This window comes from Barbus barbus (genome assembly GCF_936440315.1).
Source record: "Barbus barbus genome assembly, chromosome: 6".
In the NCBI taxonomy this organism is placed as follows: Eukaryota; Metazoa; Chordata; class Actinopteri; order Cypriniformes; family Cyprinidae; genus Barbus; species Barbus barbus.
In genome coordinates this window covers 26976573-26992040 of record NC_136734.1, presented here as the reverse complement: position 1 = coordinate 26992040, position 15468 = coordinate 26976573, and the positions used below count along the sequence as shown (strand labels likewise).

The 15468-nt window shown below is 37.9% G+C and overlaps 2 protein-coding genes across 2 annotated transcripts; both read left to right on the top strand.

Moving 5' to 3' along the window:
• Positions 1 to 5760: 5760 nt before the first annotated feature.
• LOC306870637 (delta-like protein B) lies at positions 5761 to 10753 on the top strand (the record flags this gene model as incomplete). The annotated part of the gene is made up of 7 exons (XM_079418026.1): positions 5761 to 5811; positions 5948 to 6187; positions 6901 to 6967; positions 7078 to 7335; positions 7807 to 8168; positions 8685 to 8901; positions 9350 to 10753. The coding sequence occupies 7 exons, from the start codon at positions 5761 to 5763 to the stop codon at positions 10000 to 10002; spliced, it is 1848 nt and encodes a 615-aa protein (XP_079274152.1). The 3' UTR covers positions 10003 to 10753.
• Positions 10754 to 11184: 431 nt separating this feature from the next.
• On the top strand, positions 11185 to 15468 carry ppp1r14aa (protein phosphatase 1, regulatory (inhibitor) subunit 14Aa). Its single transcript, XM_079418617.1, has 4 exons — positions 11185 to 11443; positions 12755 to 12829; positions 13524 to 13556; positions 14863 to 15468. Exons 1-4 carry the CDS (start codon positions 11264 to 11266, stop codon positions 15025 to 15027), a joined length of 453 nt encoding a protein of 150 aa, XP_079274743.1. The 5' UTR covers positions 11185 to 11263; the 3' UTR covers positions 15028 to 15468.

The window sequence follows — 15468 nt, the reverse complement described above, 5'->3', positions numbered from 1 at the left end:
TCTGCTGACCTCTTCACCTTTTCTTCTCTTTCATTCACCCCTGCTGATTCTCCTGCCCTCTCTTTTATCCTACATCTGTCACTCTGGGTTCTCTAATAACCCAACGCTACCTCTGCTGTGAGGCCCTCTTTTCCTCCTCGGAGGTTTGGAGCTTTGCGGTGGGGCCTATGTCATTCAAGCCTATTCAACTGCATGAGCCAGTCGTGTGTCTGTGTAGCTGCGGTGTTCGGTGCTCCTGTTCTGACATGTAATGTCTAACACGTATTAATATTAATGTTTTTCACTTTCACCTACTACTAGGTTCAAGTGTTTTTGTTTTTGTCTTGAGAAAATCATTTTTATTCTTTATCTGAATGAGATAAAAGTAAATAATAAATATTTATAGCTTTTTATTATGCTTTGTATTTAATAATACAGTAAATTATATATTATTACAATTTAGATTTTTTTTTTGTTAGAATTTCTGTTTCATTGATGCAGATGTAGAGAAGGGAATAGGTTGAGAAAATGTACCGGCCCAGATTCGAATACGAATCCCCCATGCCTACTCACACTGACCTCAAAAACACTGCATTGTTTTAATGTGTTTTGAAAAGTGTGCTTGTCTGAATATATGAGATCTGTTTCTGTGAGATTATTCCTGTCATTTTTACTTGAACACAGCAGCTGCACATACATACAACACCCACAGCACCTCCGATCCTACGCACATTTACATAGTTTGATCATGGGGCAAAGGTCAGTACTTCCCTCAAGGCCAGCAGATTTTGTGTGAGTGTGTGTGAGTGTGTGTGAGTGAAAGGACTGGTCAGGTGCAGTTAGAGAGTGTGTCCTCAGGATGCTGGTCCGGTGTGGGTCACTAATCTAGGCAGATGAACTGTGTGTGTGTGTGTATACCCCATGGGAGCTGGTCTCCAGGGTGAGCAGATGTCATGACGTGTGTGGAAATCCTGGGTCGGGTGTCATCTAAAGGCTCGAAAGAGGATATGGCGATGTGAGTGAATGAATGTAAGAAGTTGTATGCGCATAAAGTCAGATATTTTGAGTCTGATAATTGTGAATGGACATCACTCTCTTTTGTGAATGAATGTGCAAGTTCATTTCATTTATGAATGGGTTTTCGGCCATATTATTTTTAAATCATTTGTGAAATAATTTTAATTAAGATGGACATGATGGTGTTTGAGGTACTGGACAGGGTGATTAAAAACAACTGAGAGGAAAGTCTGTTTGTATGTGCCTTTTTGCAGGCCTGCACGTGTGTGATTTGAGGTGTCTGGATGTGGGTTCATAAATATGGATGTATGCATGTGGAGTGAAGGGCGTTCTGCGGTTCCCATGCTCCTGCTACGCTTGTGTCCCACCTCAAGGGACCACCATCCCCCCAACACCCACATTACAAGACACAAATCAGTCATTGCCCATCTGCACCACACAGACAACGAGTCAACACACACACACACACACATGCAATAATTTAATGCAAACACATTTACAAACACAATCATTCTCTTACTAAAATAATGAGATTAACGGATACCTTATGATTAGATTAGGAATAGGAATAAGTGTCTAATATTATTAAAATGCATCCACTAAAGGATCTTCTGATTTTGATTAAATAAACATTGGTTCTTGAGACATGGGACAAAACTCACAATGATAACAGCGCAACATGGTGAAAATAATTAGAAACGGTGACTAAAACGTTCTTGACATAAATTTACTTATAAATTGCTTTAATTGGCTTTCTTATTATTTTATCCAAATAATGGCATTGTCTCACTCCCTAGAACCATCTGTCCTCAGATTATAAAAACACTGATTTTTTTTTTTTTTTTTTTTTTTTTTTTAATTAAGAGAAACAAAAAACACACAGTTGTGGTCAAAAATTGACACTTTGCAGTATCTGCAAAATATGTTAATTATTTTCTATTTAGTACTGACCTGAATAAGATATTTCACATAAAAGACGTTTATAGTCCAGAAGAGAAAATAATAGATGACAAAAATCAGCCTGTTCAAACGTTTACACATGCTTGATCGCTTAAATATTAATATATTTACATTTACATTTACATTTAGTCATTTGGCAGACGCTTTTATCCAAAGCGACTTACAATTGGGGAATACAAAAAGCGATTCATCTTGAAGAGGCAGTCAGACAGAGGAAGTGCTCGAAACACCAAGTCTCAGTCATTGTTCAAATAAGTACAAACTAGTAGGTGGAGAGAAAGACAGAGGGAAAGTTTTTTTTTTTTTTTTTTTTTTTTTAAGTTTAGGATGAAGTCAACACTGTGTTGTTGGATGATCCACAGATTTGTATTTATTTTTTTTCAGAATCTTTTGTGTATTTGAACCCTTTCCAACAATGACTGTATGTATGATTTTGAGATCCTTCAGGACAACTGAGAGACTTACATGCAACTATTACAAAATCAGTGAGCGTTTGAACCTTTTGTAATAGTTCCATGCAAGTCCCTTGGTGGGCAGAAGAATCTGCTTTTACATACGCTGAAGAATCTGCTTTTACATACGCTGAAGAATCAAGCGTATATAAACTTTTGAACTGGGTCATTTTATACATTCAGTTATTATTTTCTCTTGTGGACTATATGTAAATGTGTTTCTGTTTGTGTAATGTAATAATATGGTATGTATGTGTAATACTATGGCATGACAGAAAATACATATCGATTTTACAGGAATGCCCTTAACTTTTTATTAACACTGCAAATATTTATGAAAACAATATCAGTCAGTCATACTTCACCTGCTACAGGTGGAGTAAAGTGACACAGACTACATTAAAGTGATGGTTCACCTATGAATGAAAATTCAAGAGAAAGAAAGTCACAAGGAACAAAATGAGTAAATTATTACAGATTTTTTTATTTTTGGGTGGGGGGGGGGGGTGAATTGTCTCTTTAAGAAACAACAATCCTCTCTAAAAAAAAATTGGAATAAAAAAGTGTTTTTCCTGTTTTAGTGACTTGTTTACCCTCTTCAGCTAAGCACCTTTGAATATTGAGATTTTCTCTTTGGATAAGTTCTTCTCTTTCTCTTGTCTGTGCAGATGTCAGGGATCTCAAAAGCCTAAACCCTGCTACCAGGCTTTAGACCATGTGTCAATTGCTTTTAACTCAATCTTTACTTGCATAGCTTTCATTTAAGGATTAAACAACCTTGCACGAGATAGTCACAAAATGTTTCTGTTTCAGTTCTGTCTGATTTTAGTTGTACTATTTGTACTATTTGTAGCTGCAAATTATGCGGATGGGATAGGTAAAACACCTGATACGCGATGGTGTCTTTTTTAATATGTAGCCCTGTCTTAGAATAAAGGCTTTTTACTCTGCCTTTGTGAGTGCCTGAATGTGGATTGTGTGTGTGTGTGTGTGTGTGTTTTGCAATAGGATCTATTTATCATTTTTGATAAGAGATTTACTTACATGCCTTTTAACATAAAGAGTCTTTGTTCATGGACAACAGCTTGAAGTTAAAGTGTTTAATTCAGATCATCATTAACTGAAATACCTTCTTTATAGTACTAACTTTTGTTGTATCAGGTGCAAAACATCACTGGCACAATCGCTGTATTAATAGACTACTGATCACAAACCTGCTTGTTTTCCTCACCTGGTCACCTGTAAACAAAGTTTATCTCTACCAACATGCTATATGAGATACAACACAGTGTGTGGCTTAAAATGGGCACAGCATCAACTTAATCAACTATAGGATATAGAATCATATTAGTAGTTATAATAAAGTGATTTTGTTTGCTTACAGTGTCTGGGTATTTCTCCTGACTGACTGTTGTCTTCACACTTTGAAGATTCATTTACACGTATCTCTGGTCTTTGAGACATTATATATGATGTCTTTTAAAAGACATTATAAGTGATGCGTTGTGATTATGGCTTAATGAAAGGGTTCTGAGGCACGCGTCACTCATTACCATAACAACAGCAGAGCCCTCGCGAGCGTGACCGACCTTAAACACGCACACACAACCATAAGTAACAATGGATGGATATTATATTCCATTAAGTTTCCACGAACACTGAATGACAGAAAGATTTAGGTGCAGTTGTTCTTAACTATTCGATATTCCAATATTTTATATTAATCCCGCAGGCCTAATACTGTGGGGAAAATAATAAACAGGACTAGGCTAGATGTCAGAAAATAGTTATTAATAAAAAGTGGAATGGCTGCAACCGGCTGCAACAGATGTCGGCTGGGTGAGTTCAGGCGGTTCGTGGCGGACAATAAGTGACCATGTGCCGCCTGTTAACATACAGCTGTTGGGAGCTGACCCACACAAAAGCGTCATCATGATATTTCCCCACCCATCCTCCAGAGCAGCCTGAGCGTCTCTGCATACTGCACAACAAAAGACACACACACACACACACACACACACTTGTGCCTTCAGACACAAACAACATTGCAAATAAAAACTTATGGCCTCCCCATGCTCGCACGCGCCACAGCGACCACACTGATTGTGTGTGTGTGTGTTTAGGGGACAGAGGAAATAATTAAAATGCTGCGATAAGTAGCCACTCAGGAACCATAAACATATACATTTTTATTGAATGATAAAAACATAATAATTTAATGAAACGCCCATGTTATATTTGTTTATATTGAATTGGTTATATAAAAATTAACAGCCCAATGAAACTATTTTTTCACTGTGAAAACATTTTTTCTAAATCGTTTCAGAAATCTATACAGAAATCTCGTGTTTTTTATTTTCAATCAAACTTCACAAACTTCCTTTATTTAGGAGCCTAACTCTATGCATTCTGAGTAAGAGCAATAACACCAATGCTAATACTCTACCAAAACAGCTCAGGTAGGTGATGTAAAGGTGCAATAAGTAGCATTTCTATTTGTTTTATTTTTATTTCTAGGAATTTTATGTATAATCATTTTCTTTAAATTTATTTTATATCAATTTCTATATCATTTTAAAATTCTTTGTTTTTATTATCTTTATTCCCATGGTTTTATTGATTTTTAATGTCTATTTCACTTTCTTTTATGTAAAGCACTTTGAATTACCACTGTGTATGAAATGTGCTAATAAACTTGCCTTGCCTTGCCTAGGAAGCATATTGTACCTGTTGGAAATATTTTCCATAGAGGCTCATTGAAGTTAACAAAACAAAACTAAATCTAAAGCACTATAAGCTACAGATCGTCCGTAGTAGCCTAATCTCTGCATATAATTATGTGCATCTATTCAAGGATAACAACCTAATTCTGAAATTCGACATAAGTGTAAAACTTGCTGTTTGCTAAATTTATTTTTAATACCTCACAAAAAAAAGGAAGATTAATCAGGTTTTCATACTTGACAACTGTGCACATCTGGTCTGTATCACTGTAATTAAAATTCCCTGTTCGGATGCAGGCAGCTAACTCCAACACCGCTGCCACATGCAGCAGATCAGTTTAATCAGGCCAATATTATGCCATATGTCCCCGCTGACGTCAGGTGCAGGGGGGCAAGGCGTATATAACGGCATCCATTCATCAAGACATTCAATGAAGACGAACCGCAAGCTCTGAAGAACGAAGAGGACCTCTGAAGACACAGTGGACTTTTATGGACCTGACGAGGATTACGTACCTGGACATCTAACCGTTTTATTTTCTTAATCTCCAAACACTTTGAAGCTTGGGAAGTAACGGATGAAGATACCTGTGTGTTATAGTAATAAAGTTTAGGATTAATTGAGCGAGATGGCGCATCTGTCTTTGTACTGCCTGCTGTCTGTGTCGCTTTTGCAGTTGGTAAGGAGCCAGTTCGTTTATCATTTCATTTTCTCTTTAATGTGATTTTCTAGATATTTGCCCCTTAGGTATTGTGTTCTGTTTAATATTTCCAAAAGTTTCAGAAGTCACATACGCTTTCTCTATTCGTGAACAGGTGGCTTCATCGGGTGTATTTGAATTGAAAGTTCACTCGTTCAGCACGACACGTCGCTTTTGCAGGAGGACGCGAGACTGCAACATCTTTTTCAGGATTTGTCTGAAGCATTCGGAAGACGTAATCTCCGCTGAGCCTCCGTGCACCTTCGGAACCGGACAGACAAACGTCCTGCGAGAGGACCAGAGCTCTATAGGCAGCAGCGCAGCCATCCGGGTGCCTTTCCACTTCAAGTGGCCGGTAAAGTTCATTACGCACTAGATGAACTTTAGTAAACAATATTCCAGTGTTTTATTGTGTAAAATTTCAAAAATGAACATTCTTTACATTACTATGACCTCAGAATCAGATGCTCTTAAGTTTAACACTTACTATAAGACCATAATGCAACAGTCTGGAACTGTCAGTTCATAACAAATATGTGATCCTGGACCACAAAACCGGTCATAAGGGTCTTCTTTTTTTTAAAATTGAGATTTATACATTATCTGAAAGCTGAATAAATATTTTGATGTATGATTTGTTAGGATGGGACAGTATAACTATTTGAAACAACTATTTGAAAATCTAGAAACTGGGGGTGCAAAAAAATCGAAATATTGAGAAAATCGCCTTTAAAGTTGTCCAAATGAAGTTCTTAACAATGCACATTACTAATCAAATATTAAGTTTTGATATATTTAAGGTAGGAAATTTACAAAATATCTTCATGGAACACAATCTTTACTTAATATCCTAATGATTTTTGGCATAAAAGAAAAAAACAAAACATAATTTTGACCCATAGAGTGTATTGTTGCTATTGCTACAAATATACCCATGCTACTTATGACTGGTTTTGTGGTCCTGGGTCAAATATAAGTGGAAGACAATGGAGAATGTTTGCTTCTCAGTTTCATCAAAAATGATATGATGCGTTTTTAACATCTAAAATAACATCTTGTTCTTTTCAGGGGACGTTTTCTCTTATTATTGAGGCATGGAATGCTGAGTCTCCGAAAGAGCATCATGACTACACAGGTGGGCTACACAGTATGATGGAAAGCAAATACAGACATAATAGTTTTTAAAAAAAAATTATATTTATTAAATTATTCAAGCTTAAGTTTTTCTTTATTTTTCTACAACAGAGAATCAAAACAACCTGATCAGTCGTTTAGCAACACGAAGGCGCTTGGCGATTGGCGAAGACTGGTCTCAGGATGTTCATTTTGGAGACCAGAGCGAGCTCCGTTACTCGTATCATGTTTTCTGTGATGAGTTTTACTTCGGTGAGGCATGTTCGGATTACTGCCGTCCTCGTGATGATACACTGGGACACTACACCTGCGATGAGAACGGAAACAGGGAATGCCTGGAGGGATGGCAGGGAGACTACTGCTCTGACCGTGAGTACCACCTGTGTGTGCCAGATGCTCAGAGGTCTGCCTAGAACTTTGGGATTGTATGTCTAGGACTCTGAAAAGAAGCAGTCCCACTCCCTTTCCTGATCAGTCTGTATTTGTGTGATTGTGGTTTGTGTGTGTTGGAACCTGAGCAGCCGCAATACATCCCCTTATCTCTTCTATCTTTGTGTGCATGTGTGTCTGATGGAAGCTGAGCTTCTCCAGAGCTTTTACACTTCTTTTGTTCAGCCGAACAAAGAAACCCAACAGATACATGCTAGTGGGTTGTTCTGTGTGTGTGTGTGTGTGTGTGTGTGTGCACGCTTGCCACAGCTCAAAATACAAAAGAGTGCATTACCTCTGTCAGCTCACCAGCTGCTGGCCCCAACACTTAACACACCCATTCATCTGCCCTCTCCAGGGGGCGTGGTGTGTGTGTGTGTGCATAACCCCCCTCTCTGTCTCCTCCCATAGCCATCTGCTCTTCGGACTGCAGTGAGCGGCACGGTTACTGTGAGTCACCTGGTGAGTGCAAGTGTCGTCTGGGATGGCAGGGGCCGTCCTGCAGCGAGTGTGTGCATTATCCGGGATGCCTACATGGGACCTGCTCGCAGCCATGGCAGTGTGTGTGTAAGGAGGGCTGGGGAGGCCTCTTCTGTAACCAGGACCTCAACTACTGTACCAACCACAAACCCTGTGCTAATGGCGCCACCTGCACCAACACTGGACAGGGCAGCTATACCTGCACCTGCCGGCCAGGATATGGGGGCACAAATTGTGAGCTGGAGATTAACGAGTGTGATTGCAACCCCTGCAAGAATGGTGGCAGTTGCAACGTAAGTCCATTCTCACATGATAATAATAAAACCATATTTATATATAAACAATCATGAGTTAAAAGTATATACATAATAGTAAAACAATATTTACATGTAAATCAATTTAGAATACTTGAAATGTTACGCACACACACACACACACACACACACACACACACACACACACACACACACACACACATATATATATATATATATATATATATATACACACACACACACTACATTTTACGTTACATGCAATTTTAGTAGATGTTGCATGTTTGTTCAAAAACAGAAAAAATTTGCACACTTAGCTTTGATTTAATGTAATTTATTTAAAAAGAATATTAATGAAAAATTAAATAGTAAAAAAAAAAGTTTTAATTTATGTGTCATGATTCAGGATAAGTAAATATGCTCTGATGTACTTTATGTGCACAGTGGATTTTGAAGATCAAAAATTATTTGAGTTTACTGAAAATTATTACATTTACTCTTTGCTAATATCTGTATATTGCTCCTCCTCTGCAGGATTTGGAGAATGATTACTCCTGTACATGTCCTCAGGGATTCTATGGGAAGAACTGTGAGATCATTGCAATGACGTGTGCGGATGACCCCTGCTTTAACGGAGGGACGTGTGAGGAAAAATCCACTGGCGGCTACGTCTGCCGCTGCCCCCCAACCTTTACCGGATCCAACTGTGAGAAGAGACTGGACCGCTGCAGCCACAAACCTTGTGCTAATGGTAAGTGTTTGTGCTGGACATTGCATCAACAAAATGTGTTTTACTTTAAAGTTGTAGTTCACTCAAAGTTAAAAATTCTGTCATTTACTAACCCTCATGTTGGGTTTCTTTCCTTTGTGGAACACAAAAGGAGAGGTTTTAAAGAATGCTCACACTGTTGGCGAACACAGACTCTCAAGCTCCAAAAAGGACAAAAAAATTAAAATCAGTAAAGTAGCACCTATGACCCTTACACTAAGTCTTCTAAAGGTTGTTTTATGTGAGGGGGAAAAAAAATGCAATTTAAGTATTCTAAAAATCTTGCTTGACAACTGTGGTCACCATTCACTTTGATTGAATAAAAAAGCAGCTTAGACTTTCCACTAAGCGGTTTCAGTTCTAAGTATCTGTTTCAATACCTCTCTACTACACCTGCTCATATGTAACCTCTTCTCTTTTTTTGTTGTAGGCGGTGAGTGTGTGGATCTGGGAGCTAGTGCTCTGTGCCGCTGTCGCCCTGGTTTCACTGGCCCTCGCTGTGAGATGAACATCGACGACTGTGCCCGCTATCCATGTCAAAATGCCGGAATATGCCAAGATGGCATTAACGATTACACCTGCACCTGTACACTAGGTTTCACCGGTAAAAACTGCAGCCTTCAAGCAGACGCTTGTCTCACAAACCCATGCCTCCATGGGGGAACGTGCTACACACACTTCTCCGGGCCAGTGTGTCAGTGTGTGCCTGGGTTCATGGGTCCAAACTGCGAGTTTCCTGTGCAGGGAGGTATGGAGCTGATGGCACCCCGAGTTGGACGGACTTCACCTTCAGCGGTGGCGGTGTCATGTGTGTTAGGTGTGCTGGCTGTGTTTTTGGGAGTGTGTGTGGCACTGGTGGTGATCAGGAGGAGAAGGCATAGACTGCGCAGACAGCAGCTATGTGATTCGGTGTTCAATGATTTGGAGACGGTGAATAATTTAGACAGGCAAAACTATCCCTATGACAGAGACTACAGTCAGGTGAAACCCTACAACACTGAGGGCAGAATTTCATTGGCGGCTTCTCACACACTGCCTGCTGGGCAGGACTTCCTGTGGAGTGCTGGGGGAGGACTTAGATAAGACAACACACACTTGTATACTCATACACTCACACATACACTAGTGTAGACAAGTGAGCATAAACACAGACACACAAACTCACATGCAGGGATAAGAATTTGGATGTAGCACTTGCTTTTGTCTTAATTATTATGAATGAATGAATGAATGAATGAATGATGTAATGACTGAATAAGGGATTGGACCTTTGCCATCTGTATAGGTGGAAGACTCTGAAAACCAAAAGAAATAAACAAGCACATCGTTGTGCTGGGCTTTGTGACTCTGTATTTCCATATGAAGACAGACACAAGCCCTGAAAGCTGAAACGGACTTAGGTTGCAGCACTCTATACAAAGAGAACTGATATCTTTATACAAAGATAAAGAGGTGAAAATAACTCTATACAAAGAGAGCTAAGTAAGGAAATACCTCTGTTGAAAGAGAAAGAAGTTGAAGAACAGGGTTAGGTGTTCTCTAGTCAAACTCTGGGCTTTATATAGGACTCATTAAAACAACTTTTTTCTCTCTTATAAGAAGGAGAATATCACTTTTGTTTATTTGCCAGGAGGTTGCAACACGTGTTTTAATAAAAAAAAAAACTGTAATAATAAATAAATAAAAATGTGGAGAGAAAGGAAGCAAGCAACAGTCAGGAATATGATTAAACTATGTTCCTAAGACCAAATGGTAAGGTTTTGTATTGCGTATTAAGCAGTGTGTTTTCTTCCTCGACTGATATGGGGAAATGTGTCATTAGTTCTTAAACGTTAAATTGCAAAAAAAAAAAAAAAAAAAGAATTTTCTTCAATGGGGTTTATATCTAATGAATGTTTATTTCTTCTGCCAGATGTTTCCTATTAATTTAATCCTAAATTTCTGCCTAAGTTTCTATTTTGCATTTTTGTACTTTTGCTTTCAATCAGTCTTATCTTTGTAAAGAATTTATGTTAATTTATTTTGTATGTCTTTGTTACTTTAATGAAAGAAATAAATTATATTCGAAACACCTCATTCTTTGTTCTGTTACAATGTTTGATCATTAGACCACCATTTCGTTTTCAAAGTTTTCCATAAACATTTTTCTAACGTCATTTTTATTGTATCTTTAAATATACCATTAACTAGCAGAGATGTTATTAATGTGCCATTAAAAAAAAAAAAACGAGCATCTGACTTTGTACATCCAATCAAGTTGAGCGCGCGCCACTCAGCGTTCAGCTTCTTCTGTCCGCGCGCTCCTCCAAGCGCTCATTCTCAGACAAGCACTGGCACATGTAACATGGCTGAGGAGATACATACTGGCCATTCCCCGGATTTAGACAACGCTCGAGAGCACGGGATGAATTTGCATAAGCGTCAATCACGCGTAACAGTAAAATACAACCGTAAACAGCTTCAGAAAAGGTTGGACGTGGAGAAATGGGTCGACGATGGGCTGGACATGCTGTACAAAGGCAAGGTGAGTGTCCACACGCATCCTCACAGGTGCAGCTGGTGCAGAGTTCACGCTGAAAACTACAGGTTGATTACCTCTGGAAAAAACAACAACGATTTTATTGGAAAAAAAAGAACTATAGCGCCGTGTCAATGTATTTCCAAATGCTGTGGAGACGCATACTGTGGCATATGTTATTATTTTGAAATGTTTGCCTGCAGAAATGTGCAATAGTTCCTTCTCTAAGAAGTTGAGCACAAACGGTTATACATGTAACTCTCGAAATCAGGTTCAAATACGCATATTCACTTACTTTTCTCTTCAGTAAATTCATGATTATAAGTGTTTTCGTTTCTGTATAGTTGAATGTTGTTAACTTGACAAACTAAAGTTGTCTTGTTTTGTCCATGAGCATGTATGCATGGAACAGCTTTTGATTTACAAATGTTTGTAGAGAGGATAAGTATCTAAAGAATAAGAATGATATTTCAAAGAAATAAGTAGGCTACATGAAATGCAGACATTTTACACCACTCGATGAAATGAAAGGTTGATAACACATTTGTCTTTTTTTAAAGTGTGTATTTGCGTCTCCTCATGCACTTTTAAATGGAATGAGGGGACGCCTTTGTTAATGTAAGTGTGTGATGGATGCTGTGACATTACTATGTCTGACAGAACAATATTAATTGTTGGATAATGTTAGATATGTTGGCTGCCCATAAAAGGTGAGAAGGACCAGGCCTCTGGAGGTACCGGGGGAGTCTCTGCTTTCTCTCCCTCATTTACAGAGGGGATCACTTGGTTCTATCGCTACCTTACATGGGCACCCCCTGAGAAACAGTCAATGGCAGCAGCAGGCAGGAAGTTTAAACATAAGCTGTGTGTGTAGCGAGACACTGTCCCACAGTAAGAGACGACAGAGATGTCTCTCGAGAATTGTGCTATGTGATCTGTTATCTCGATTTCCTCCTCCGCTTGTGTAGGAGAACATTTCCCACTGAGATTATGGAATATTGAGAATATATTCTGAGATTCTGAAACTAGGATGCTGAAAGGTCGATGAGATATAACGGGCAGTGTTATGAACTGGAAAACATACATGCATAATTACTGTGTGGTTATGTCAACGTTACAGTTATATATTATTAATAAAATATTATATTATTATTATTACATTATGACACTGACATATTTATATTATGTCATAGTGTCTTTTCTGCAGTATTTTATTAAATTCTCATAGCTGCTGTGTTTTATGTTTCTTTTCGGCAATGGATTATTTTTTCAGCACCCTCAATAAATTTTGTTGTTTTGTTTGTGTTTATTTTGGAGGACATGCCAGAAGAAGTGAACATTGATGATTTGTTGGATCTCCCAAGTGATGAAGAGCGAACACACAAACTACAGGTCCCATAATCCTCTTCTCTCTCTCTCTCTCCCACATGCATTAAATCAATCCTTTTATCCAAGGTGACTTACAAAAGAGTGACAAAAGCTGTTTGTCAAAGAGCCAACAATATTATTAGACAACAAGATGCAGGAGAAATGCAGAAAATAAATAGAAGTGTTTTTTTCCTATGCACTGGGTAAATCTATCACGTCATGGCAGGAACATTAAATTACAAGACCTTCTAGAGAAGAATAAAACGGCTTTAGTAAACATTTCTGATTGTAGTGTTGCCCAACACATTAGTGCTCAAATAATACATTTATTTATTTATTCAAAATATTAGAAAGTTTTTCCATTTTTAAAGTTTCTGTCTCCCATGAAAATAACATGTAGAAGAAGGGACCATTGACCTTGAGGTCAGCGGCCTGACATTCTACTTTTAGATGAAGATGTGAGTGGATGCCAGAACTTTTATACCATGTCCCTTGACCTAAGTATTTGCAGGGACCCCCTTTTCAACTTTTTTTCCTGAAATGAGGCCCACTCTGTCTGAATGACAATACAGAACCATTTAAAGCTTTATATTCTCTACTGTTTTACAGAGTTGTAAATACTCTTAGTAATATTGACTTAAGTTAATTTAATTTAATTGCATTTAGAGAAAGTTATTGAAAATGACAATCAATGAATTTGTTTACGTTTGTTTTACAGATTCTTCTGCAGACCTGCACCAGCAGCACTGAGGTAATTTTCTCAAAATGCCATCTGTAAATCTTGTTCTTTTTCTTGTTCTTTTTCAATCTTTCTGTCTACTCATCTTTAGTACCCCTCTATGGACCTCTCTTGTTTTCTCATCCTTTTGTTACTCTACCTCTTCATCCCTCTTTCCCACTCTCTCCCTCTCTCTCTCTCTCTGAGGAACGCTGCAGTGGCTGACACTCCCTTCCACGCGTTTCTCACAGTGATCACAATGAATGAATGATTTGTTCTCTTTCTTTCCCGTCTGCCCTCATTCTCTCTGTTAGTACAAAGCCATTCTTTCATTGGGGCTGTTTAACAATGTTCACTCTCAGCCTTTTGATTAGTGTATGTACATGATTGTTACTACGCGTGTATGCGCAGAAGGTTGTGTGCCTCTGGGTAAGCTAGTGTTAAAGTTCTGACACACCAAGGAAAATCAGTAGAGAGGAATGTGGCATTTACCTCACATAGAGAAACATCTGAAAAAACGTAATCGGTTTTCACATTTGAGACATACCAGGGCACAATTCTCAATTTTCTATTTGATTAAGAAATGTTTCTGCTTTAACAAATGCAAGACACGGCCAGAGAAATGGGGGAAAAAATGCATTTTGGAGAGATTTTTTTTTTTTTTTTTTTAAGTTAACTTATTTGAACTATTTTATTAACTTTCAGAATGCTGTGTCATTAGATGCTGCAAAATACACGAGACGCACACAGTGGTCAAACACAACTTTCTAGCTTGTTTACATTGAAAAACAATGGAAGAGTTGCACACTGGAATGGAAAAACACATTCTGTGTAAATGGCCCCTAAAAGTGTAAACACAAACTGCTGGCTGGTACACACACATCTGCTGAAGATATTTAAGAGTTTTAGATGGTTAACTCTGAACAATCAGTAGATAAGTCAAGATTAGTTCTGCATGAGTTTTATTTTATTATTTTATTTTCTTAATATATTGTTTTTTTTATGTTGTGTTATGTATGAAAAATAAAAAAATGTTGATAACAAAAAAAAATTATTTCTGCATGATATATTTTACAGCATTTTTTTTATATTTTGTTTTTGAACATGTGCTTTTGAACATACCTATTATACAAGATTATGATCAAACATTACATCTACAATATAATTAGTATTTTGCATTAACCAGTTGGTGAGACAGGAACACTTGACTATAATTTGAGTATTTACAAAGATTACAGTATGTTGTCCTAAATTGCAATGTGCAAAAATTTACAAACATTGTCATGCTTATTAAGATTAAGGTTATTCTCTCTGTGTGTGTGTGTGTGTGTGTGTTCAGGCTTTTATTAATGAGCTGTTGCAGAAGCTGCATGGTCTCCATAAACAGGAAGAGCTGCAGAATGAAGGAATTGAGCATCCCTGTCTCCACACTTATCCCCATCACCATGGCAGCATCCATCATCATAGAGGCAACCATCAACATCCAACACATCAGACACTGTGATCGCATCCAGTTTGGATAATTGCACTCACTGGACTGAGCTCCCTAACACAGACTCAGGACACGCATATGATGTATCCAACTAGCAACTCTGTAACTGTGAGGTGTTTGTTTACAAACTCATAAGAGTGGTATATTAACAGTGTTCAGTTGTAAAATTCCTCATCACTGTTGGTAAGTAAATCTATGCAGTAGCATTAATTTGTTTGCCGGGTTTTTGGTTGCTTGACTCGGTTAGGATTGATTAGTGAAACTAGCAGTATGTAAATTTAATTGGTTGTCTTTGGGTATCTTCATCCCCACAAATTCACAATACTATACTAAAACATGTTAACAATCACAGGAAAGTGCCAAATCAGCGTAGTCTTTTTATATATATATATTGTTAAAGTTGAATTGAATATTTTATGCAATAAATGTTTAATAAAAGTAACAATTATTTTC

Coding starts and splice junctions, on each gene's coding strand:
- ppp1r14aa (XM_079418617.1), top strand. CDS start 11,264: ATGGCTGAGGAGATACATACTGGCCATTCCCCGGATTTAGACAACGCT. Junction 12,830..13,523: donor AGCGAACACACAAACTACAG/GTCCCATAATCC, acceptor TTTGTTTTACAG/ATTCTTCTGCAGACCTGCAC. Junction 13,557..14,862: donor CCTGCACCAGCAGCACTGAG/GTAATTTTCTCA, acceptor GTGTGTGTTCAG/GCTTTTATTAATGAGCTGTT.